This window comes from Stegodyphus dumicola, chromosome 4 (genome assembly GCF_044657685.1).
Source record: "Stegodyphus dumicola isolate Sdum_Otavi_A_Nest chromosome 4, ASM4465768v1".
NCBI lineage: Eukaryota > Metazoa > Arthropoda > Arachnida > Araneae > Eresidae > Stegodyphus > Stegodyphus dumicola.
This window is the reverse complement of record NC_140771.1, coordinates 156358203-156383260: the sequence shown is the minus strand read 5'-3', so window position 1 is coordinate 156383260 and position 25058 is coordinate 156358203. Positions and strand designations below refer to the sequence as shown.

Below are 25058 nucleotides of genomic sequence, written 5' to 3'. Positions count from 1 at the left end.
TGGAGATAAAGTTTTGAAATGCAAGACAAATATAGCAGGAGATCATTCGTACCTGTTTTGTCTGAAAGATTCAATACTGGTTCTTGCTCCTTCGTCTGCATGATCTCAAAAGGATTTGCCAATATAATAACGTATGTGCGTTTAATGCTATTGTCTACAAATATAATAGATTGAAAGCTATAAATACCTCTTTTGCAGCCATCTCTGCTTCGATCGTATGCTATAATCGTATGTTTCGATCGTATGCTATATGTACTTACCATTATTTACAAATTATATTCGAATTGATGAGTGGAAATTTTATAAACGTGAGGACATTTATGCATAACTGCTAATTAATAGGGATGATTTACCGCACTAAAGGCACTCTGAAATATGGGCTGATCATCAAAGAATGCAATACAGCTCAAAAAACCATTTTTAAAGAATATATATCAAACAACTATATAAATATACACGGCAGAAATATTTATAGATTAATATATGGTATTTTAATATTTGCTTCAGATTTGAGTACAAAAAAAACAAGCATTTAAAATTTATGAAATTGTGTAACGAAACTCCAGCTGAACGCATTTAAATGCATGGTAATTAATTAAAATACCAGAATATGGCCCTTAACAATAAAGTATAATTACATGCGTTTATAATGACTATTCTAATATTAAAATTCCTTACTGTTTTTGACTGGTTCTTTTAAAGTTCAGTTTGGAGATTTGTTTATAGCATTCTTCTAGTCTCGTTGTTCATCATCGTGCCGTGATGAATTGACTGCTTCTGTTCCTGGATATCGGCCACTTGCATAAAGAATCTAATTTTTACGGAAGATGAAATCGATATAATCCTCATTCATGTATTTCCTACTTACTTTTTATTCATTACACACCCAAAATGATCCATTAAATAATAAACTTATATTTTCCCCAATGTAATGCGTAGTAATTTGAAGCCACGGTTAATTATGTCCTTTAAGAAGAAATTAATAGTTTAATTTTCAGTTTCTATTGCATAGAAACTCCCTAACAGAATTTGGTTAACACTTACGTTAGATTTATGTGTTAACACTCCTTGGGCGCACTGCATCCGAGAGATACACATCGCATTTTAATAATGTAAAATGTTTTATATGATTTGAAAAGTGTTCCTTCTTTTTCTTTTTTGTTCCAGAATACATCTGGAACTTTTTTTTATTAATGAAATGCAAATTGCAGAATTTAGGGATTGGATTATTTAATTATTTAATTATGGGAAAGCACACGAGGGCTATCTGCCTAAAGGGAGGGATGCCTTCGTGGAGGATTTTCTAAGGGAAACTGGCTCTTATACACGTTATACATGGGGAAAACCACGAAACCTCCCATACAGCCAGCCCACTCGCGGAATTCGAACCCCGGACCGAACTACCAGGGTTCAGCGTCTTTACCGCGCGGCCGCTGGTGGGTCCCAGAATTTAGGGAATACAAAATACAACATACAGAAAAAAAGAATTACAAAATGAAAAATATACAATACACAAAATTGTGACAGAAGATTTTGTAAGAAAGGAAATATTTATTTATTCATCAGAATCATATTCTATTTGAGGCTCTTCAGAGCATTTTTTACACATCATAGCGACATGTTCCAAGCAAAAATACTGATTAAATTTCATGCAAGAATATTGTGTCATTTTGCTTTTTTCATTCCGTAGCATGTAGAACAACGTTTTCGCTTATTTAGCGCGTTTGGACATTTTGCGGAATTTTTATGTTCTAGAGACGGTTTGTAATTTTTCTACTTCCTTTGCAAATCTCTTGATAAATTAGATTTTGTGAGGCGTCTAGTGATTTCTTCCTTTGTCAGTTATTTTACAAATCCTCTTAGATACTCTCTTCTATTTTTTAACAAATTTTGATTGCCTAGATAAACCACTAGTTCATTTATTGCTGAAATGTTCAGCATAGAATAAAATATAACCCTTGGCCATCTTCTGGTGTTACGGGCTTAATTATGTGTCCCACACATTTTATCAAGAGCATCCACTCCAAACTTTGTGTCGTTATAAAAAGTAATTATTTAGGGTTTTCCTTCGTCTTCTCCGTTTCACAATCAATGGAGTCATCCATATGCATACTCGATGCAAGTAATTTTTTTTTCTTTTTTGGCATATATGACACTAAAGTGCAAGTTTCATTAAAACCAAAGAGACTTCACGCCCCTTTGTTTTTACAAAGCAAGAGGGGTGTTTATTTTTTATTTTTTTCTCAAAGTATCTACGCATAAAAGATTTTTCTCTTTCAGTTTTTTTATTAGGTCAATTGATGCGAACCAATTATCTCCTGTTATGTTTCTTAAGCTGTTGAAAACCGGTTTTGCTAATCAAAGAACGACATTTGAAGATGCATTGGTCACATTGTATGGTCCTTTTAGTTGTCTCTCGGCATATATTTTTAAATTTGATGTATTGCGTCAACCATGGGAAATATTTTTATTCCATATTTGTTGGGCTTTGTCAGTATGTACTGAAGGAATACTTTCCTCTAAAGCCTTCTAACGTTTCGTCAATAATTACATTTTGCCACATGCAATAATTTCTTCTGCAGTTTCTACATTCAAAAATCTCTCTTACCGGTGGTAGTTTGTCTAATTTCTTCCACCCATCTCTTGTCTCTTTCTCGTCGAATCTACAGCATCTAACCAAAAATTTAAAACGTTTTATAGACATTACTATTCCAAACATTTTTACTCCCATTCCTTCTGTAGACCATAATTCTTCTAACATTTGCCTATTACTTCGTAACAGACATGCTAAATATAGGAAACAAGTAAAAGCTTTAGTTTCGATTATATCTGTTTCGAGTGCGTCTCTTTCTCAACTAAGTTACCTCTAATTGAAGAAATAAATTTATTTGTATTAGTGACAATTATGTCTAGTACTTCAACTGTAAAAATACAGTTCCCAGAATTGTATAATTCTTGCACTTTTTTTTTCAGTACCTATTACGCCAGGTAATTTAGTTATAATATTATGTGACCTTCGTTTAACATTTTTACGTCCCATTGATTTTGCCCATCTTGTTGATCCATCTTTACCGATAAAATTATTACCTTCAGAATTAAAATCATCTCCTTCAGTTTCTGAATCACTAAAATAATTTTCAGTGTTCGAAGGAAGCTCACATATTTCTAAAATATTTTATTCATCCTCAGTTTCGTCCAATTCTTCATCATTTAATTCTTCTTCTCCATCAATAAATAAAATTTTCTGCGCGATTTCTAAATCTGCTGGGTTATTCAAATCTAAATATTTTTTCGAACTCATCGTAAGGGACAACCGTTGAAGGGTGCGTGCATCTGATGAATGCACAGCTTCGAATAAACTCCAAAAGTGTACTCCTTCATCCTTCTCGATCGCAGAAAACTGCATTTCTGAATAGCACGTGACCGGAAGGGCAGATACTGTGAAGATCAGGGTCGGGAATTCCCGTTTTCGGTAGAAAAACAAAGATTGTAAAAGTCTTGCATCTGAGAGGTCACGCGTGCCCGACGAAGTGTTAAAAGTTTGTAATGTTGAAGGAAGAAGATCTTTAAAAGGGGATTCCAATTATAGGAGCAAATCCAGAATTAACCTGTCTCGAATCAATTCACGATCAGTTTTTTCTTGCTCTTGAGGGTTTAATACTACTCTAAGTTTGAAACTAGAGTTGTGATCGTAGCCGAAAGCTTATCAGCTATTTAGACAGTCGACTAGCTTCTATCTTACTGTGGCTGGTAGAAGAATGCTGAGGATTAAGTCATGCCCTCCCATGCTCGTTTTATGTAAAACAGTCAGCACATCAGACAGGTTATTCCTATATTAGACTCCCAACAATAGCACTAGTTTTCAACTGTTTCTCTTTATCCTGAATACCATTATTCCTAACACGGTGAAAACGCTCACATGAAGAGTTTTGAAGTAAAATACGATATAACTGTATGTTGCAGAGGTTTGATAGTTGGAAATCGAGAATATTCAAAGATTAAAGCTATCGAGGAGTGGCTAGAAAGAAATCTACGGCAATTTTGATTTTGCTTAGAGCTGTCAAGTTCAATGAATGTACCAACTGTCAATGCGATTTAGAATGTAGTTATTATTAGAATGACATAAATAATTTTTAGAAAATTTCATAATGTGATTTTAGTTATGTAATTTTGTTAATCAGGAGAAAATTTGACATAAAGAGCTTAACACCATTACAAACTGGCCAAACTATGGGACCACCTCGCTCAATCCATCGCCTTGGAAATTTCATGATTAGTATAACCAGCTATCCTCTCAGCAATACACGGTAGAAAATGCCGTTGGGTGTGAGGACTGACCCTTTTCATACCATTTATTTACAATACTACCTAGCGGCTCGCCGTTTGCGTTCCGACCATACATTCTATGATGAATATTGCTCGTATAGTAGTTACAGTTTATCACTCCCTAAAGTTTTACCCTCTTGTTCAGATTCACCCTGTATAGTTTAGCGTATATGTTTAAAAATATTACTCTACTTAATAAAATATTAAAATTTCCATACTTTGCTTTCCCTGTAATAACAATAACAACCACCATAATAATAATAATAATAATAATAATAATAATAATAATAATAATAAACCCACTTTCCTTACATTTTCAGCTTCGAGAGGCACTAAAAATGCGAATAACATGTCAATAAATGCCCTTCTTTCTTCTTGCATTCATCTTCCTGTTGCAACCATATCCTTAACCTTATAAGCGTTCTATGAAGAGTTTAATAAATCTTCATATATTAGTTTTTATAAGTTTAGATTAATTAACTTTAAAGAATACTTCAAATTTAATGACAAGTGAAGCAGAAGCTTTTAGTTTTCTTCAAAATAACAAAATATTAACGAACTGTTGAGAATATTCTAGTTGCCCCGCAATGAAATTGTACTGAAGAAAACATGTTATAAAAGTCTAAAGTGTTGGCACATCTTAAGAATAAGAGAACGAACTTGCCTTATCTCAGTTATTCTAAAGATACAATTTACATTTCATCAGGCAGAGTGCTGTTGTGCTGCGTAGCAAACGATTATCAGCAGTAAAAATTTTCTTGGTTTCTAACAAAAATCTGATTTCAGGTACCTAAAATTCTCCAATGTCGATACGATAAAAATAATAAAATAATCTACAATAATAATATTTCGAGAAACGCAAATAAAAAATAAGTCTTTAATTAAGAAGTTATGAAATTAGTAATAAACGAAAGCAAAATATAGTTTAAACTTCAAATTCACTAGAATTTTAACAATGTTGCAACAGTGCAAAAAACAAAATGAAAGAACAATTTCATCAATATAAAGAGGCGATAAAACCGTGTAGTAGAAAAAGAAACTGCCAGTAATAACAACACCTGTAGTAATTGAATTCTTGAGTAAAGGGGGAGTTCGAAGAAAAGCTCCTAGAGCTCGAAAAATAAAACTTTCGAGAAAATTGACTCTTGTTTTATCGAACTAGTAGACTTTATACGGAAACAGTCCTGGAGAATGTTATACTTTAAAACTTCAATATATTTACATGAAGGAAAACTGAGAATGATTTTTACTACAATTTATAAATTTTAAATTTATTTTTAAGTGTTTATAAATCCGTTGTTTTGAATTTACATACTGCTAAATCTATTTCCTTCCACTCATAGAGCTTCTAAAAGAGATTAGTCGACGCAGAATAGCTGAAATCAACGATAAGTAAACTGCAACGTAGTTTATTCGTAATTATGTGAAAATAATGTATTTGACTATGTTTAAAGGGCTATTTGACTTTATACTTGACTAAACTAAAATTTTTCGAAATTATATAGTCGCCATTTTAAAATAAAGTTATTAAAGAAAGAGTGTTATTAAAATAAAATTAAAATAATTAAGTCAGAATTTAATTTAATGCAGGTAAAAACAGAACACATTAAGGAGATATGATATTCTACTCTCATGAGAAAATGAGATATTTTAAAGATAATCGCAGTAAGTGTTGTGAGAATTAGAAGAAAAGACTTGAAAAAGTAATCTAAAATGAACAATTCGTGTGTTGTGTTGTGATTTATCTCAGTTGTCTGACAGTAATATTAGAACAAACTCACGAAATTCATCGGGGCAAGAAGTGCAAGACTGCGCCTGTTGTTGGCAAGAGCTTTGCGCAACATACACGTGAAAGTGCGATTTCGCTCAGTTCCACATCCAACTTTGATGGAACGTCCCTGCCTTCTCCTGAGATTCGAACTCGAAGACATCAGTAGCGTAGTGGGCTCCCTTAACAACTATATCATCTGGGCGACAAGAACAATTTTATATACATAATCAATAGTAATTTTATTACCCATTATAGCTTGTATATTTTACATAAAGTCAACATAAATAACTCAGCTAGGAGAGCTGCAAAAACTACGCTACTTTTCTGTTATGAAACACAAAATGTAAACAAGCGCATCAATGCGAACAATTTGACACTGCAGTTCCCGCCGAACGCTCTTAGTCCTTATTTTCCTTTGGAAACAATTTTTCCCTTCGAGAATTTTGACTCATTGGAGATTTTTGACGCTAAAACGGAGATAAATTTCACATTTTCTCCCTTGTAAAACGATCAAGAACCGGCCTTAAATTCTTTCTAGGAAACGTAATTGTATAAATTGAAAGATTTAACTTAAATAAAAATAAGTTGTAATTAGATTTTAGGACTAGATGCAGCGACCAGTGAATTAAATGTTAGCATTAGAATACCATTACTATTTCAGACTACATTTGGCGACAATTGCTACGAGTTAAAGGAAAAATCCCAAAGCCACTTTTAACAGAAAGTCTCTTTTGGTAATCATGATAAACAATACAAGTAATTTAAGCATGAAAACTAAGCCACTTACAGTATAACCATCGTAAGTCCAAGATCCGAATTTCATGAAACAGGTTTGTTCATCAAATGGAAAATACTCAACATCCATCAGGCACGAACTTTTGTAGATGGCAGGAGGTTTCCAGTGAACCATACCGTCCGAATGGAGGATAGCTTTCGTCATAATAGTCACCTCGTAGTTGCCATCCGCACTGCAATATTAAAGAAAACAAATAAACAAAAATTGAAACATTAAAAAAAAATCACTAATTTCAGCCAGTTTCAAAATAAACTATTTTATTCAAGAAATAATAATAACTATTGTTAATTTTTGATATGATCTTGAAAATTATACTATTAATGTAATATTGTCTATTAATTACACGGATATTATATATTAATGCGATTTTGAATTGATTTATTTATTCGTCTTTTTAGATTATGCTGGTTAATAAACAAATACTTGTGATAAATAAATTAAACATAGTTTTTCTTTGTTGGCTTCTTTTTAAGACATTTATTGTTAGAAGCGTGTATTTCATGATTTCGACAATAAAGGGACTCCTAATTTGAGTACATGGTAGAATCATCTATTGGCAAAGTTTATTATGTAATAAATCGATGTAGAAAATAAATTCTGTAGGAAGTTTTTTATTTATTAGATAACTTTTGCCGTGGTATGTGTACGTATAACACCTGCAAAAGTGTGCAACAAAATGTCAAAGTTTGAAAAGAATTTTGTATACCTAAAAATTATCGATATGCAAAACTCTAACCCTACTTCAATTTTTCTTGAAAATTTATATATGTATTTTATTAATGATTTCCAATCTTTCATCCCTGTAAACAAAAAGTACGAAATTATGCGAAATAAAACCAGTTTTAAACATTAGTATCACAGCAGTAACTTCGTCAAAGAAAAATGGCTAGAGAATAAACACAGAACTGGATCTTCAGCATACTGCGATTTTAGGTGAGCGCAGAAGCGTTATTCACAAAAAGGTAGATTTGCCTTAGCCCTAGCAAGAGGATTCTGAATGTTCACGGTGTCATTCACATAAAAGTGCGTATTATAATTCCAAATACGATCGACGGCCACGACATACGAACATTTATCCTGCATAGAAACCATACTGTTGTAGAGACATCAGGTTAATTGAAAGAAGGACCAATGAAAAACGAGCAACGCCTTCGCCGGAAATCGAACCGGTGACCTCTGGAATACGCGCCCAGCGTGCAAAACCACTAAACCACCAAGGGACGCTAAAAAGGCGGGAGAAATATCTTGTATACTCCCCCTTTTAAAGGGAGACTGGGGTATAATGGGCCCAATCGCCAAATCCTGAGTGTGGAGAATAATCATCCACCACCCTTTTAGTTCGGGCGCGGTTCTTTAGGGAAATTGGGTCATTATTTTTTGGAAGCAAGAGAATTGAAAAATGAGCAAAGCCTTCACCGGCAATTGAACCGCGGACCTCTGGAATATGCCCCCAGCGTGTAGACCACTACACTACGAAGGCACGTTAAGAAAGGAGGAGAAATACCTTATACTGTGAGCAAGAGTTGTTGTCTCATGTTGGTGTCACACAGCTGTAGATTCTGGTTGATCTTGTTTGTTAAGGAAAACACATTATCAGTGCTTTGTTTAGTATGTTACACAACCCGTCTAATTGATAACATATCGCGCTTGTCCTACTAGTATTAACGTAATTCATCACTGATTGCTTGCACCAACGACAAATTTGCAAAACGAAGAGTGCTTGCCAATTGGAGCTTCAGAACATGAGCTGTTGAAGCTCACCACTGTTTAGTGCAATCCAAATTTTGAATCAGAAACAACCCGGACTGATCCGAAAGTTTCCTATGCGTATTTACCTCTAACATACCTCTTGAGAGTACATTCGGTTTTACAATACTTTAAATATCTAAATGACGTAGAGACTTACCCACTTAAAAAGATTTATACCTTCTTCAAGATTAGATAGAGTTGTAGTTGCCCGTTCCACATATCAACACAGCAGACTTGATAACAGCTTTTTTGATAACAGCACCTTCTTAAATAACTTAGCTATGCTCGATTTGTACTCTCTGCCAGACTGAATTCTTTATGTTTGAGAATTCTAAAACTATGCATATTAATTTGGAGACAATTTAAGGAATACTGAGATGCAGCTTAAATTCTCAGTTAGATGAAATTCAAAAACAACAGCCACAGCATTGTCAAGATTTTCTTTCGTCATGCTTGTAAAAGATATATTAATTTTTAAAATGGAATTTGTGTTTTGTTCCATTTAATTAATATGCTCCTTTTTCTACTTTAAAATATTCCCAAATAGAGATTTTTTAATGCAGCCTGCGCATCCTTTGAATGCAATGACAGTAACAATCCATTTAAGGAGCTACAGATTGCTCTGGACGATCAACTTTAATGATTAGCACCTTGCGTTTCCAATATGTGGCAACATAATGGTTAAAACTGTGTGCCAAACATTAGCCTAACAAGGAGTAGTTATTTAAATTGTTAGGTAGATTACATTAAGAAATAATAGTAAACATTTTCAGGGATCGGAGTAGTTAATTTAGTAACAGTTAAGTTTTAGGAACCGGAGTCGGAAAAGTTACTTTACCATCAATTTGGGTTTCGATACATTAAAAAAACAGAACCCAAATTATATTTCTAATACTGATCTACTTCCTAGTATTGGTACACTTCCTCGTATCACCTGTGGGGTTGGTATTTGCACGAAGTGCTAGCCGTATGAAGTTTTGATGTCAATAATGTGAACAATATCTACACCCGGTGAGCAACATTCAATTAAAATCACAGGAAACAAAAATCTGAAATGATTCAGATTTTAAATTACGTCCAAAGGGACGTTTTTCTAACATTTTGTGTGTTACATTTATCTATTAAATATCACGTTCTTCGCACTTAAACCATAAAATTCAGTTCAACAGCAATATCGCAAAATATTAGTTTTAAAATGAGCATATCTTTAGAATTTCCAATACAGAGACTCACGCGATGGAGATAAAAATGTTTCTTCTGTACAACGTTGCCATTGCTCGCTTTGAACTCCTTGAGTTTGTTAATCAAATATTCGTTTTAAAGTTTTACAAAATAAGAAATCGATAATAAAACAAATTCCAAATTTCAAATTTGGTCTTCCACATGCCCACATTCGCAGGAGGATTACATCATTCAAATTTCGATGGCTCTATGTACCGTTTTATCACAATGAGAGAAATATACATACATTTATGCAGATTTTTCATTATTTAATTTCTTTAAATATAACACAGGCCGCTAATACTTTGTGGCAACAGTTTGAAAAGTGATTCGCCGTTTGTAGTGAATCGACACAAAATCGTAAAACGAAAACAATAGTCCTTCAGGGACAAAGCCCCTTTGAACTAATAATTAAAACTTCAACCACATATTGTACATAATAATACTGCAACACAAAATACAATGACAGCGTAACGTTTAGTACAGTTTGAAACGTGTACACTACTACTAGCCATCCAATTCCATGTTATTTTGCATAGGCGGCTTTAATACCTATTTATAATACCTATTTATAATTTATACAAAATTTACAACATGACTTTTCGTAACACTAAATATATGGAAAGAAATAGCGGTAAGAAATGGAAGAATATTTAAGTAATGAATAATATTAACGTCGAGTAAAATTATTTAACTACGAATAACATACTTGGAAGTAATATTAACCAACAGAGTTAAACTTTCTGCCAGGAACAAAAATTAATACGAATATAAAGCAGAAGCACTGTAAAAACAAAACAGAATCAAAAGTAAATTCATACAAAATTAAAACAATAATCATTAAATAATAAATCATAAGAGCTGATAATTCTTTGTTTTTTGTCAAGAATCAGCTCAGTTATTAACAGGGTCACATTTCTGAATTACGTATATCAGGATAAACTGGAGGGAAAACAAAAATCTCAAGCATTCTTAAATTTAAAATAAAAATGAATTAATTGAGAATGCAATTTAACATAGCTTCATTTAATAATTTAAAAACAATTTATTTGATTATTTTATTTTGCAATTCTTCCATATATAATCAGAAAAATTAATTTGATAATTCTTTCGACCGCTCCTTGACAAAGTTCAAGGAATAATGAATCTTACCTATTTATTATTTAATCTTTATTGTTTGCATTACTATACTTTTATTTCAGTTGTTTCCAAGTGCTAGCCTCATACTGTTGTTTAATTTGTTAGATAGTTTATCATACTTAATTTTATATATTTTATCTTTTACTTATACGTATAACAGTGACTTCATATCTAAAGTATAATTTTAACTGTTATGATATTTCGCGCATTATTGCTTTTTTTAATTTCTGTTTTGCCAGCGCCCTTAAAGTGGATATTTTTTTCGAAGAGCATTTTTTTGATGGGAAGAGTTATGTAAGATAAAATTGTAACCTTAATTTAATTCGTCAAAAGCTCCTAAAAACGTTAATTTTGTTAGTTTTCCTTTTATTTTATCCATCATTTAATCCAATTAAAGCGTATGGTAAATTAATAGTAATAAAGTGATTTTAATATGTCTCTCTACTGAGAAATAAATTTTCTAATCTAACATGAATTCTATAAGCTTTATTCTTCTGACGCTTTTCTTTGTTTCGTGTACGTGTCTTGTACAATCTATTTTTTTGTCCCGCCAGATATAATAATATATGTCGAATATATGACTAAAATTGTTAAACAGCAGGTGCTTTCATTGCTTCACCATGTTATTCTACGAATTATGGATGATTAAACAAAAATGATCTATAAATGCCTGCAACTGCTCATTACAGAATGAAAAAGAATCTGCTTAATTTTTACTAATATGCAAAAAAGCATATAAGCTACGATTTTTATTATATTGTGTTGTTACTCGTGGAAGAATGTGAATTTCAGATTACTTCCTTAATTTTTTTTTTCTTTCCCAAACGGCGAGCAGTATTTTGTCTTTTTTCGACACTGGCCACTCTTAGGTGTCAGACGTGATGGCCATTTTATTCAGGAGGCACCTTTATCTCTTATGAAGGAACGGACAGTTACAACCATGCCTTCTTCGGGATTCAAACCCGGTATCGTAGTCGGCTCCCCTAACCACTATACTATATGGGCTGTTACCATATTCTTAGTATTAAATACTGAATCATTTGACTTATTATATCGTCTTACTTAGGAAGATAAAAGAATTTCTGCTATTTGAATTGAACATATCGATGGCTGATGTCCAGCATTTCGAGATATCCAGCATTTTATCTTTCGCGGTGTTCTACATGCATTTAAACTTTATGTGCGTGTATGCGTTGAGTAAATGTTCATTGTTACAGTTATTTCTCCACGTTTTTTAATACTTCGAAATAATTTTTATTAGAGATTAGAACTATAAAATATTTTTAAGGTCTTCAAGTCATAATTCAATGTTTTTAATGACTAATGCATGTATTTTTATGCATAAGAATAACCTTCCTATTTTCAAATATTATTAATAACTATTGTTAAATGTATCTTACTGAATGTAAAAATTTGCCTAAGAAATAAAATATATTAAAAGCAATATGAGTAACTGGCAAACGAATGCAAGTCAAAGATGACATATTATAAGAAGAAAATTTAATAGCATTAAATTTTACGTAATACCACAGAGTTTGAGATAACAAAAATGCGTTTCATTAATCTATATGTCGAAATTTCATTAATATGTGTATAAAATAAAACAAAGTTTACATAGAACTGAAAGTTTTGTTTAACGCCTTTTAATAATGATGCTTAGGTGAATCTTTCAACGAAAATTTGAAATTAATTTCTTAACGTCTTGTAAGAGAAATATATGTAAAACCCTCCTTATATTTCGATTTCTCCCTGAAATAAAACACCATTTGAAGAAAATTCTCATTTATCATCGATTTTTTAAAAGGCTTTTCAATACGAACTTTCTTTCCTCTCTTAAAAAAATCTCAAAGTGTTTTTACTCCACTTATTTCCCTGACAGATTGGCACTTCATTTCTCCTGGCAGTTGAGACATAGATTTTAACATTTAACCGTTATTAAATGCGAAATGCATTTAATAAAATGTTTCCAAATATATTTAAAGACTGAAACTTGAGATTTGTTATATTTTCATGTGTTTTACTTGCATTTTCCCCAACTTTTTCTTTTTAGTTTTCCTCATTTTTCGATCTATTGAAGAGATTATTTGAAATTTTATTTTACTTTCTCTTATTTCCGATTTTTTTCAAGAATCACGAATTTTAAAAGAATTTAATTACGCTTTAAATTCAGGCACTATGTTTTTTATATTTGTATTTTAATATAAATGTATTGTAAAAAGTAAAAAAAAAAGTAAAATGTATTAAAATTTTATATTTATATTTTACCAAGAAATGAGTGGCGCTTATTACAGCACATTAAAATTCACATAAACAAGTTGTGTTCAGTATACTAACGTAAAACGAAAAGGAGAAATTGACATTTTATTTGGTTGCAAGCTGATAAATATATATTATAGGATATTAATTGCAGTTTAAGAAAAAATTCGGAAAAGATAGCTGGAGACTGTTTTCTGAATTATTTATCATAATATTTACTTCACATGTACAGTTTCTATGTTTGTAATCGAATATTTTTTAAAACATTTCGAAAAGAGAATTGGAAATAGCAACTTTTTTATACAGCCACCACACAAGAAGAATGGCTAGATGATAAAACGTTCATATTATTTCGTAGATTTAAAAGCAAATAATATGTCATATTTTTAAATGCATAATTTTATTTTTAAATGCCCTTGCGACTTTTCTAACTGATGATGTTTTCATTTTTGGAAGTAGGTCTGGAACTTATTTTGTGGAGTACTGTTGAATATTGATTGCTTATATTGCTCTTTGCAGTTATGCTAGAGAATTAGACAATCAGTTACGCAAGAAAACTGTTTTCCCATACCACAGTATTTAATTTGGAAATAGCCAAAATATATAGAGGAACTCAGTCACTTAAACAGATATGATGATATAATTTTTAATGACATTTTTAGCCAAACACAGTGTTGCCTTGCTTGATAAATAAGGATAAATGAGGCCTAAATAAATAAGGAATAACGTTTGAATAATTAAATTTTAAGCCCACTTCTTCAACAAAAATTAGCCTGTTTTTCGTACATTGTTGATATTGTTACGAATTTGGTATTTAAAAAGCTAATGTTAGCTCAATTATAAATTAAATGGTTTTATTTCCCGCGCAGTGTAGCGCGTGACGAATATTAAAAGAAAGCTAAGCCGGAAAATTGAAAATACAAAAGCGCGTGCATTAAATATTTAATAAATATCTGTTTTGATTTCGAGAAAGTACTAGAAAATTCTAGCACGCGATTTTTAAAATCTTTTAAAAGGAGGAAAACCTTTCAGTTCGTGTAAACCCCTCTCTTGCAGACAGTTATCGTCCTATTAGCCTTCTTCCAGCTATCGGAAAAATATTTGAGAAAGCTTTAAGCTACAGAATTACAGACCACCTAGAAAGATTGGATCTGATAGACCCGGCCCAATTTGGTTTCCGGAAACACCACAGTACAACCCATCAAGTACTAAATATCGTTGAGTTTATCACGAGAGCTTTTTCCCACAAGATTGGTGTGGCAGCATGCTTCATAGACCTTGAGAAGGCCTTTGACAAGGTCTGGCACGCAGGACTGATTTACAAGCTAAATAACTTTCCTGTCAGCCTTGTGAAGTTAATCATCTCATACCTAAAAAGAAGAACCTTCCGGGTGAGAGTTGGAGACTTCCTTTCCGGAAGGAAAATCATTGCCAGCGGCTTCCCGCAAGGGTCTGTTATTGTGCCAAAATTATTCAACATTTTCGTTAATGATTTACCCAACCCACTGAATGCTAAAACCCTGAAATATGCAGACGACACGGTGATTTTATCGGAATCTAAAAGCCCCCCAACTTGCTCTTACTAACCTACAGTTTCACATCAACATAGTGGCTGCTTGGTGTCAACTTTGGAGAATTAAAATTAATACCGCGAAATGTAAAATTGTCCAATTCCGTCGCTACAGAAGAAATGTCACTACGAACACGGATATCAAGATAGAGATTGATGTGATTCCAGTTTGCTCGTCCGCAAAGTATTTGGGAGTTACCCTAGATGATAGGCTCACTTTTAAAGAGCACGTAACCAACTAAGTAAATAAAACAAACCGAGTTTTCATGTCACTTTATGTTATAGGTAGGAAATCGAAACTGAGCTTAAAAGCTAAACGCATGATCTATCTCACTATGATTAGGCCAGTTATGTTCTACGCCGCCCCAGCATGGGCAATTGCCAATAAGACGGATAGGAGAAAACTAGAAGTCCTTCAAAACAAAATTTTGAGAGCCATCACTAACGCACCCTGGTTTGTACGAAATAGCATCATTCATGCAGACTTGAAAATAAAGCCCATTCCTGAACAAATCCTCATGGAGGCGCACAACTTCTTCGAAAAAATGGATAATTCTCCAGTGCACACGCTAAGAGAACTCAGTAATTATGACCCTACGGTGGACAGCGTGGTGAAGAGATCTCGGTCAATTCACCATAATGCGCGGTGGTGATGTAAATATGTAAATAGTGTACATATGAAGTTGTGTTTTGTGCTCTATCTAACCTTATTTAACCAGTACTGTGTTACTGCCAAAATTGGCTATTTGCCTGGAAACAGGCTAGAGACTCTGACTTAATTAATATGTGTTAAGGACTGTGTATTGTATGATCTCACCACGCCCACTGCTGTGGTTCTACTCCTGATTTGCTGCTGGACTGCGCACCCTATCTCAGTAACCTTACGCTACTATCCTGACCGAATGCATCATGCATGGACTTGAATGCTGGATGATTTTGTTTTCCAAGTACTAATTTCCCAATTTTCGTATATTCAGCTTGACTTCGCCACGGAATGATTGCACCTTGTTCTAATGTCACGCCCCCGGGCGAGGTGCAGTAGCACCTTAATGTACTAAAAACCGTGAATGGACTTCATAGGCTGCACAGATTGAACAGGTCAAAAATCAAAGTAGTTGTATACTTGAGGTGAATCAGACCTAAGTTCGTAGTAGTTACTTAGTTTGGTGTTGTTTAGAAAACTGCTCTTGTTGACTGTAGCGAATTCGCGGATTAGCTTTCTTTAGCTGTTTTGAATTAAGTTCTTTTGAACGTTTGAGTAGTTAGAAGATAACTACTGTCATATATTGTGATACTGCACGATTATTTGAGGACATTTAATCATATTTGTTGTGATAATAATAAATTTTTGTTCATTTTTCATCGGACTTGTGCATTCATTTCGTAACGAACCCGTACGCACGCAACAATATTAATAGCAATCAGTATTGCTTTTGGCTACCTGCTGTTCAGTCATTCTGCACACATGTATTCGCGTACATGTTGTACATGCACGTTATCCACACACTTATCTATCCGGCTCACCTTTTGAATTTATTTTATCCCACTCAACTTATAGCAGCTTCACAGTATGTTTCTTTTAAGAGTTTTAATATTTCAGTACCACTCTTTCAAATTTTCCATAAAATTTGATGTTAACAAGGTACTGTAAATTTCCATCTCCGTTTTTTATGACGAAGCTTAGTCACAGATAAACTTCATAATAAGAAATCAGATACTCAATCTGATAGTAATTTTTGTAGATAAGGAACTACGATTTTCCACAACCAAATCGTAATTTATGCATACATTATTTCAAATATGTTCCAACTCGAATACTAGCATGTTTTCAATAACATGATTTTACAGATGCTATTATGTGGTCATTACTGGAACTAAATTGCTTACTTATATATTTATACTTAGACAATATAGTATATGTATATTTATATATGTCAGATATAAGGTACTAAATATTATTAACTTTAATTTGGCAGCAGCCTTATTTATTCTGCATTTTAGTTTGGCTACCTTCCTTTACTATTCTAAATTGTTTCTTATTAATTTTTCTGGCCTCTGTCTTCCCAACTTAATCCGTTTTATGTTTCTTATGTAATCATGCTGTAATGCGGACGGCTCTCATTAATCAGATCAAATTTAAACAAAGGAACAATGTTTTTAAATATCATTGCTGATACCTGCGCACCCCTTTGTTCTACTTCAACTTCACCATCCGCCTGATTAAATGTGTCTCTTATCTTCTGCTAGCTATTGTCCATTATTCTGAAAATGTAAGTTGCATATGATTGTGGGATGTCTCTTGACCCATGATGATGATGTATAATGGAAAAGAATATGTGCTCCAAGATTTAGTCATCAAGGAATAATATTACGTGTTAAAAAGTCACGTGTGCTTTCAAGTATCATCCATTTATCTACTCAATATTAAATTTTCATGTTCTTGTAATGCAGAAAAAATATCACCAATCCATTGCAGACATTCTCGAATCGCCCCATTACAATGGGTCAACTGGATTGATTCTGTGCTATGTCCATCAAATGTATTTTCTGCATGTCAAATGAAACATCCCTCGTGTTTGGGAGGAAAAAATACGCTTATCTACGATTTCATAAGTGCTTCAAACTTAAAGCATAAACTTATTTAAAGTTTTTCGAATAATCTTTTAAGTGTTTAAAGATCTTTAGCATCTGTGTCTTTAATCTGTGTTTACAAGAAGCGTTGATAATGAAAATTAGCTGAGATCATCAATCATGAGCACCATCTGTTCCACATGTTTACCTCAAGTGAAACAAAATTCAAATATGTGCAATGTTGTTCATACTTTTACTAGCATTTCTTTTGCTTTAAACTCTACATTTTTGAGTTTACTATTAAATGCTTTCATTAATTAATGCAATTAAAATATTTTGATCCTCATCGAAAAAAAAAATGCGAATGATATAAATTATTTTGAAATTTAAATATGCAATATTGTTTTCTTTATTATGTAGAATTTCCAAAATCTTGCGCAGTTTTATAAAAATATCAGAATTCAATTTTTAATAATTACATTTAATAACTTAAGAAACATTAGAATACTTAATTTTTATTGTTTACGGAAGGTTATTAAAATACTATAGTAATAATTAGATTATTAAAAATTTTTGAGTTTTTTTAAGAGTTTTGGAAATATTTTAAGAATGAGATAAGTATGAATATAAATTAGTAATTAAATAATTTTAAATATTAGTACAGAAAAATGTAATAAAAATGTTGCTTTTTAGTGTTAGTATGAAATGTGAAAACTGAAATATTGAATATTATTATAATGGACTAATAATCGTATGTAAAGACAGAATATGTTAAGACAAACTTTGAAGATCCTACAATGTACAAACATTATTTTTATTTATTATATATATATATATAATATATCTATCTATATATATATAATAGAGTGAAGTTTGATTCTTTTAAATATAATGAAATGCTAGGGCAGTTCAAAAAAGCCAGCTGCATTTAGAAGGAACAGAGACATTTATAACTAATATTCGAAGTACCAACCTTAACCTCTATTAATTTATACACCAATTAGGTTAATGTGGATTTGCCAATAGAATGGATATATTTGTATTTCGAAAAAATTGTGTATCTTCCAGTTTTGTTTAACATAAGAAAATGAGAAATATAATAATAATAATAAACATAATACAGTATTCTCTAGTATGAATACCATGCCCTCCAGTCAAGTTTGACGAAATTACCGTCAAAATCAGAAAAATATTTTCCTGTTTTTGAAAATTGAAGTATCTGAAAGGTTGTTTCACATAAGACTGCTGAGCTAGAAAAAAAAATGGTTAATTTTTAAATGCAAAAAATTTAGAGAAACCACAAAGTGTCGCAGTAAGAACTCATGCTCTTCGTGGCATTAAATCAAGTACGTTCTGAATGTATATCTGAGAAATCACATTTCGTATTGTTTCTATCCGAGACAAGTTCATTCGGATTAGCAGCGGGTCTAGTGGCATCAGAAAATTGCCGATCCACAAAGTTTCAGATATATTCAATAAGTGACACGTCTGGCCAATATACAGATCACGGAACAGGCGGTGCATGATACGTTGAGCCCCGTACATATTTCTATCAATATATGGAAGGACGATGTTCTCCTGAATTACACATCTAGGAATGCGTTGAATAGAAGGTAGGAATTCTACAACTTCCCTGATTTAGCAGTTACGTATGTGAATACTTGCAAATCCAGCAAACGAGTTTGCTTCCATACCCAATGCAAGCCAAGCCACCCACGTTTGGTAACTGTGTACTGTAACACTGGGTAGGGCATTGCAGAAGAAGCATCAAGGAACAAGCGATACATGATATGTTGAGCCTCTTCGTAGCAAAAGAACTTGCCTACTATACCCAAAGAAAGACAAAGTCATCATCACACGTGGTAACTGTGTATTATTGCACTGGATAGAGCATTCTGGAAGATAGCTCCGCTGCAATCTTCTCTTAATATGAAGACTTAGACCATGCATATGATAGTACTTTGAAATTCTAATCTCTAGTGTATTTCTTTGCATTTCATGTAAGTTTCTGGTTATTCGCTTAATTTCTCCATGTATTGCAGTTTTAACAAATTTTAACAATTAGGTTTGCATATGCATTTTGGATCAACGTAAGTTGAATCACCAACTTGTGTTTATAGCTTAATATCTGCACTTCAATCTAGTAATTTGTACGTTCTTTCATTTTTTATTTTTGAATTTGATTAGTAATGCTGAGATATCGAATCATAATGTGCAAATTTATTATAATATCTTATGTGAATGATAGGATCTTTAATAATTTTAAAGCTATGGATGTACTTAACATATGAGAATGCATAGCTATTTTCGACTTACTTATTATATAACACAATATCAGGAAGCCAAATCAGTTCAGCAGGAACATGAAGTTTTGTAACTCCTCCATAATCATCTGGATCCCATCTCATTTTGTAATCGTTCCATTCCTGTCAAAATTCATTAAAATGAATTAAGCATCTTTAATTATTGTAGTTTTCATTAATAATAAATCATACTCACTACTGTCAGGAGAAAATTTAAATTGAACGAAAAAATTCGCTATTAGTTGTGGTGGTGTTTCCAATTCCTTTCCTTCGTAAATGAAGCATAGTTGCTATCAAGTTACAGACATTCCCTAGAGGGCGGTAAGCTGATTTCAATACACACCCACACACACACATATATATATATTTGTACTGAAGAGGGGAAAATGGCTTATATATATATATATATATACGTATAAATATATATGTATACAATCAGGGTAAACCTTGGGTTTGCGTTGAACATTACATACGATTTAATATTATTCATATCTGCGTAATATAGTTTAATTAGAATGAGCTTCTTAATTTATTATAACGTGGGCAAGTGAACTATTTCTCATTAACTCTCTCTCTACCTGTATTTTCTCAACAAATAAGATTTTAGAAGTTTTTATTCAAGCTAATTTAATTTTTCCTGAGGGGCATTTTTATCTAGGAGTTTAAATGAAAAATTAAATAAAAAAGATAACCTGAGTTTTGATCAGATTTTTAATTAAAATCTGTGGATTTTGAGGGTGAATAAACTCTCCATTTTTTCTTAAAATTCAAAACAATTTCTAATTTTGTTTTCGCTTGAAGAAAGAGTCCAGTGTCAATATAAGATCGACTGTGAACGTTACAATATAAATAATATAAAGACATTAACTTGTAAGGAAATACATTCATGAGAGTACTTGGTACATAAAAGAAGATATAGGACATAATTGACAAACATATAACACATTTCGTTGATTCACTTATAATAAGGTTTCATTATTTAAACATTAGAAGTGCATGCTATATGATTACATATGGCGGCTTTATATACAAATACGTCTATTATATAGCTAGATAATTGAGACATTAATAGCAAGTTATGACGTATTATATATACAGAGAAATTAGCAATAGAATTATGATTAAAACCATGGTTCATAAAATAATGAAGCAGGGTATATGGAATTAATTACATTGTATGACAATGTATATATTGGAAGAGACATTAGAATTTTTAAAGCAAGAAATATGAAAAACGAGCAATGCCCTCGCCAGGACTCCAATCCGGACCCTTCGAATACGGCCAAGTGTGATACAGTTACACCACAAACGCATGCAGAAAAGAGGAACAAAAATCCTTATAGTCTCTCCTCTGAAAAGCAAGCAAAGCAACTCTTGGAGAGACAGAATAGCTTACCTTAGCATAGTTTAATTTAAAGTAAGGGATAGTTTTGCGAGAACATAATGACGGAGTATCGTGTTTTCCGGCCATGTTTCCCATTTCGAGAACTAGGCTTTTTAATATGATATTTACGTGTAATATTTCCTCGTACAGATCCAGTAAAAGCATAGAGACTGGAAGTGTCTTTCTGTTCTCATCAGGAGTTGTCTGTAGATTATTTTCCGATCGCTTTGGATGGCCGAGTAAAGGAACATTATACATTATGAACTGGTTCAGCAATGAGTTGTTGATATAAACAATTTGTTTTGTCCACTTTGATTTTCGTACAGAACGGATAAAAACGTCTGCCCGTGGTTGCGAAAACCCACCACCTATTTCACTTATTCATGAGGTGCCTTTCTGTAATTAATCTTTCTTTTAAGATTGTTGTTGCAAATCTCACTCGTCTAAGAACGATCAACACAAGCCCACGACATTCGTACTGGCAATTGAGACATGTCAAATGTGACAAATCGTTGGCAAGAGGTTTGAGCATCATATATAGGTAACAGCATTTAGCTCAGTTCCATCCTCAATTTTGAGACAGAGCACTCCAGAGGAATGGGTCCGAGGGTCTCCCCCATATACCGTACCACAACTTCTTGAGCGGGTTTTCGGCTCACCGCATATTTGAGAGTGTCCATATGCCGCACTGATAAACATCTATGCCTTCTCCGGGATTTGAATCCGGGTCCTTCTCTACGGCAGTCAGAGTTCAGTAACCAGCACTATCCCGGTTGAGCAACGTTCTTCAAATTAATGCAGCGGAAGGTCAGTTAATTGTATCGGTACAGTGATATGATTGACAGCGGGCTTCGCAATCTCATCTTAAAATTCGTTTCCTTGTCTTTCCTGTAATTATCAGAATCTGACCTAGGCATAGCTTTTCGTTTAGTGATCTGTTTAATTAATCGGTTTAGTTTAGTTAATCTACTTAGTTTAATTAATCTGTTTAATATTTTTTCATTTATAAATTTTCATTTTCGCAACCCAGCGGAATTATATTTTTATCTCAGTAACATGGAAGAGATTTAAAACTTGAACTGTGCATTTTATTAGATTATCTAATTTTCATTTATTAGCATGGCTCTAGCACTGGAGACTACTGTTGAGCTCTAACGGATGCAAAATTCACTTGACTAATCCACATGTCGGCCTGGTGGAAAGCTCTTGCTTTCAAACTACCAATTTATTTAGTGGTTTCTACCTTAGCTTCTCTTATTCTGAATATGACGTAAAATGCACTCTGGTGAAGAACAACAGAAGAAACAGAATGTGCGGTAAAGAATTATCATGAAATAAAATTGTTCGTGAAAATAAACTTATAGCTTACAAAGCAGTCATACAGATTTCAAATTCAACAATTAAAAAAAAAAAGATTTTTATTCTTAATACAAGCCATTTACGTTTTTAGTCTGCCGACAATAGAAACGTGCATATTTGACGCAGCAAATAATCTTAAACAATATTCACATCGTATATTTTAATTGGGATCCATATAGCACATCACTTCATAATACACACTAATCGCTAATAAAATCTATAGCCATTGCCATCTAGATTTAGAAGTAGGAGAAAAATTCGAATCAACCTGAGCTGCGAAACAAGCTCTGCTTCAGTATTCTGCAATAAATGTGAGCAGAAAATTAAACGATATTAAAAAATTTAGTGAGTAGTGAAATTGCCTAATTACCACGAAATAAGAAAATGGTAAATTACGGCATGCAGAATAATTGACTTCACTCCTTCTTCCATCATCACCATAATGGCATGTAATATAACTAGCTTCACTTTTTTTTTTTTTTTTTAATTTCGCCAAACTGGTGAGTGGCAAACGAAATATTGCGAATCAGATTACCGCTAAATAGATTCGTGGATCATTGTTTAAGGTAGCAAATGTCTTACGTAGCACCGTGGATGAGCTCTAAAGAACTAATATCCGAGCAGTCACGACATCTCTTCCCCCCCTTTTCCTTTCAATTTTTTTTTTTCTCTGCAGTTCAGAAATTAGCTAAAAAAGGAAATCCGACCGAATGGATGTCTTCTGTACTAACTAAGCAGAAGAAGAAAAAATACTGTACAGAAAAACCATTTCGAGTGTGTTTCACTTCTTCGGTCCCAGGTGCATAGTTTGACTTACATCTCTCGTGACCCGCTCAATGGGAATTTGCCGGAGGAAGAATATCCCCAGGGAGTCGTAAAATAATGAAACGGGTACTCTGTAGGATAGTGATGACCACTCCGAAGAAAAATGAGAATGATTTCAGGTTCTTTCTTTCTGCCGGTGTAACAAAAGTTTCTTCGTTATAATTCTTCTCGTGCAATTCTTCGCTGAGTGATGCCTATTACTCATTTAAACTGCAAGTGGAAACCTTCTACAATAATTTTTGTTTTCTAATATCTAGAAAGACTGCCCAGCATCCAGATGCCTCTAATATTATATGCAGTCAAACTACAAAATAACAGAACTACATTTCAGGGAGACAAAATATCAGGGGTAAGTTCTGTATATTTAATAGTATTAGTTGCTTTAAGGTCAACCATTGGCCTGCCATGAGAAATGGGTTTAGATTAAAATAAAGGATAAATACCGTCCTTATTAAAATAAAAATAATTAATAATAAGTAGTGGATGAAAAACTAAGAATCGAAAATCAAGCACTGAGCTAAAAAGGATTTTTGATTTATTTTTAATCATGAGCATGGCTGAAGTGTAAGGATAATTTCATATTGCTGGTAAAAATAAAGAAATATGTAACAAATTATGAAATAAAAGTATGGGAATGGAGAATGCAATAGAAAGTTATGCATGTAAATTCCCATGTAAGTACAATATACATTTGCCAAACTCTGTAACTTCACGCGCAAAATCTTCATTCAAGATTTCTAACATTCTGCGTAAACGAAGACTTTATTAAAGGAGATTTCATGTTCAAATTACCTTATTATTTTGTCTGTACTTCTACTTTTATCGGCTCCCACTAGCATACAAATTATTTAACATATATAAACACAGAGTTCTTGAATTCAAGTTCGCTGTTGCTGACCATCATTCTATCGAATGACTAAGCTACTGAAGTCGACTTTAGCTTTGCTAGCCGTAATTACTTCGGCGAAGATGTAAGATTTAGTAGGCTTAGATATTAGACGCGTTTTATTTGTGCCTTTATATTTAATATTCTAATTTAATTCTAATTTATTCTAAATTTCTTGAAAGGTACAGTTTGATTCGTATTATTTTTATTAGGTTGAGTAACCGTGAAACTAATGATTAGAAAAAAAAAAAGGTTAGTTTTGGTAACCTTCATCTGAGTTAGGTTTTTATGTTCTTTAGAAGTTATGATGGAAAAAAATAAGTCGTTTGAATCTCTTTATATTTCAACAAGTTAACATTCAGATTTGTATGCAATCATTTCAAGTAACTTTATAAAAGATGTTAAAAATTAAATTTTTTTTAAAATACAAAGATGAAACAAGTTTATTAGAGCCCAAATGGTGTGCATATTTGTTTTCTGTGAATATTAAATTTTCATAATCGGCAATTTGAAATTAATTTTTGAATTTTTTTTTCAGATTTTGTCATCGTTATTATAAATATCTTAACAACCCTAGCTTATAAAATACAGAAATGGGCCCCATAGCATCATTCGGAAATAAATGTTATAGGTTACTTTGATTTAAAATTTGGAATTGTGCGATGATAAAATCCATCGTTAGAACCGAAATAATGGCGGAAATTCGTTAAGACGTTAAAAAGAACTACTTCTAAATGCACATGTTTCTGTGCTGTACCGTGTGTATATGCTGCCCAACCGGTATAATGGTTAGCGTCGCTGACTGCCGCGACGAAGGGCCCGGGTTCGAATCCTCGATAAGGCATGGATGTTTGTAAATGTATATAATGTCGGTGTGCCATGGCGGCAGTCTAAATATGCG

General features: G+C 32.7%; 1 protein-coding gene across 1 annotated transcript in view; it reads right to left on the bottom strand.

The window, feature by feature from the left end:
• Window positions 1-25058, bottom strand: part of LOC118187479 (acetylcholine receptor subunit alpha-like 1) — a 433281-nt gene that overhangs the window by 107355 nt on the left and 300868 nt on the right. The window contains exons 3-4 of the mRNA XM_085815631.1: window positions 19717-19826; window positions 6885-7065 (exon numbers count right to left, since the gene is read on the bottom strand). Of these exons, the coding sequence (XP_085671757.1) occupies window positions 6885-7065; window positions 19717-19826 (291 nt within the window). The remainder of the gene's footprint in view (window positions 1-6884; window positions 7066-19716; window positions 19827-25058) is intronic.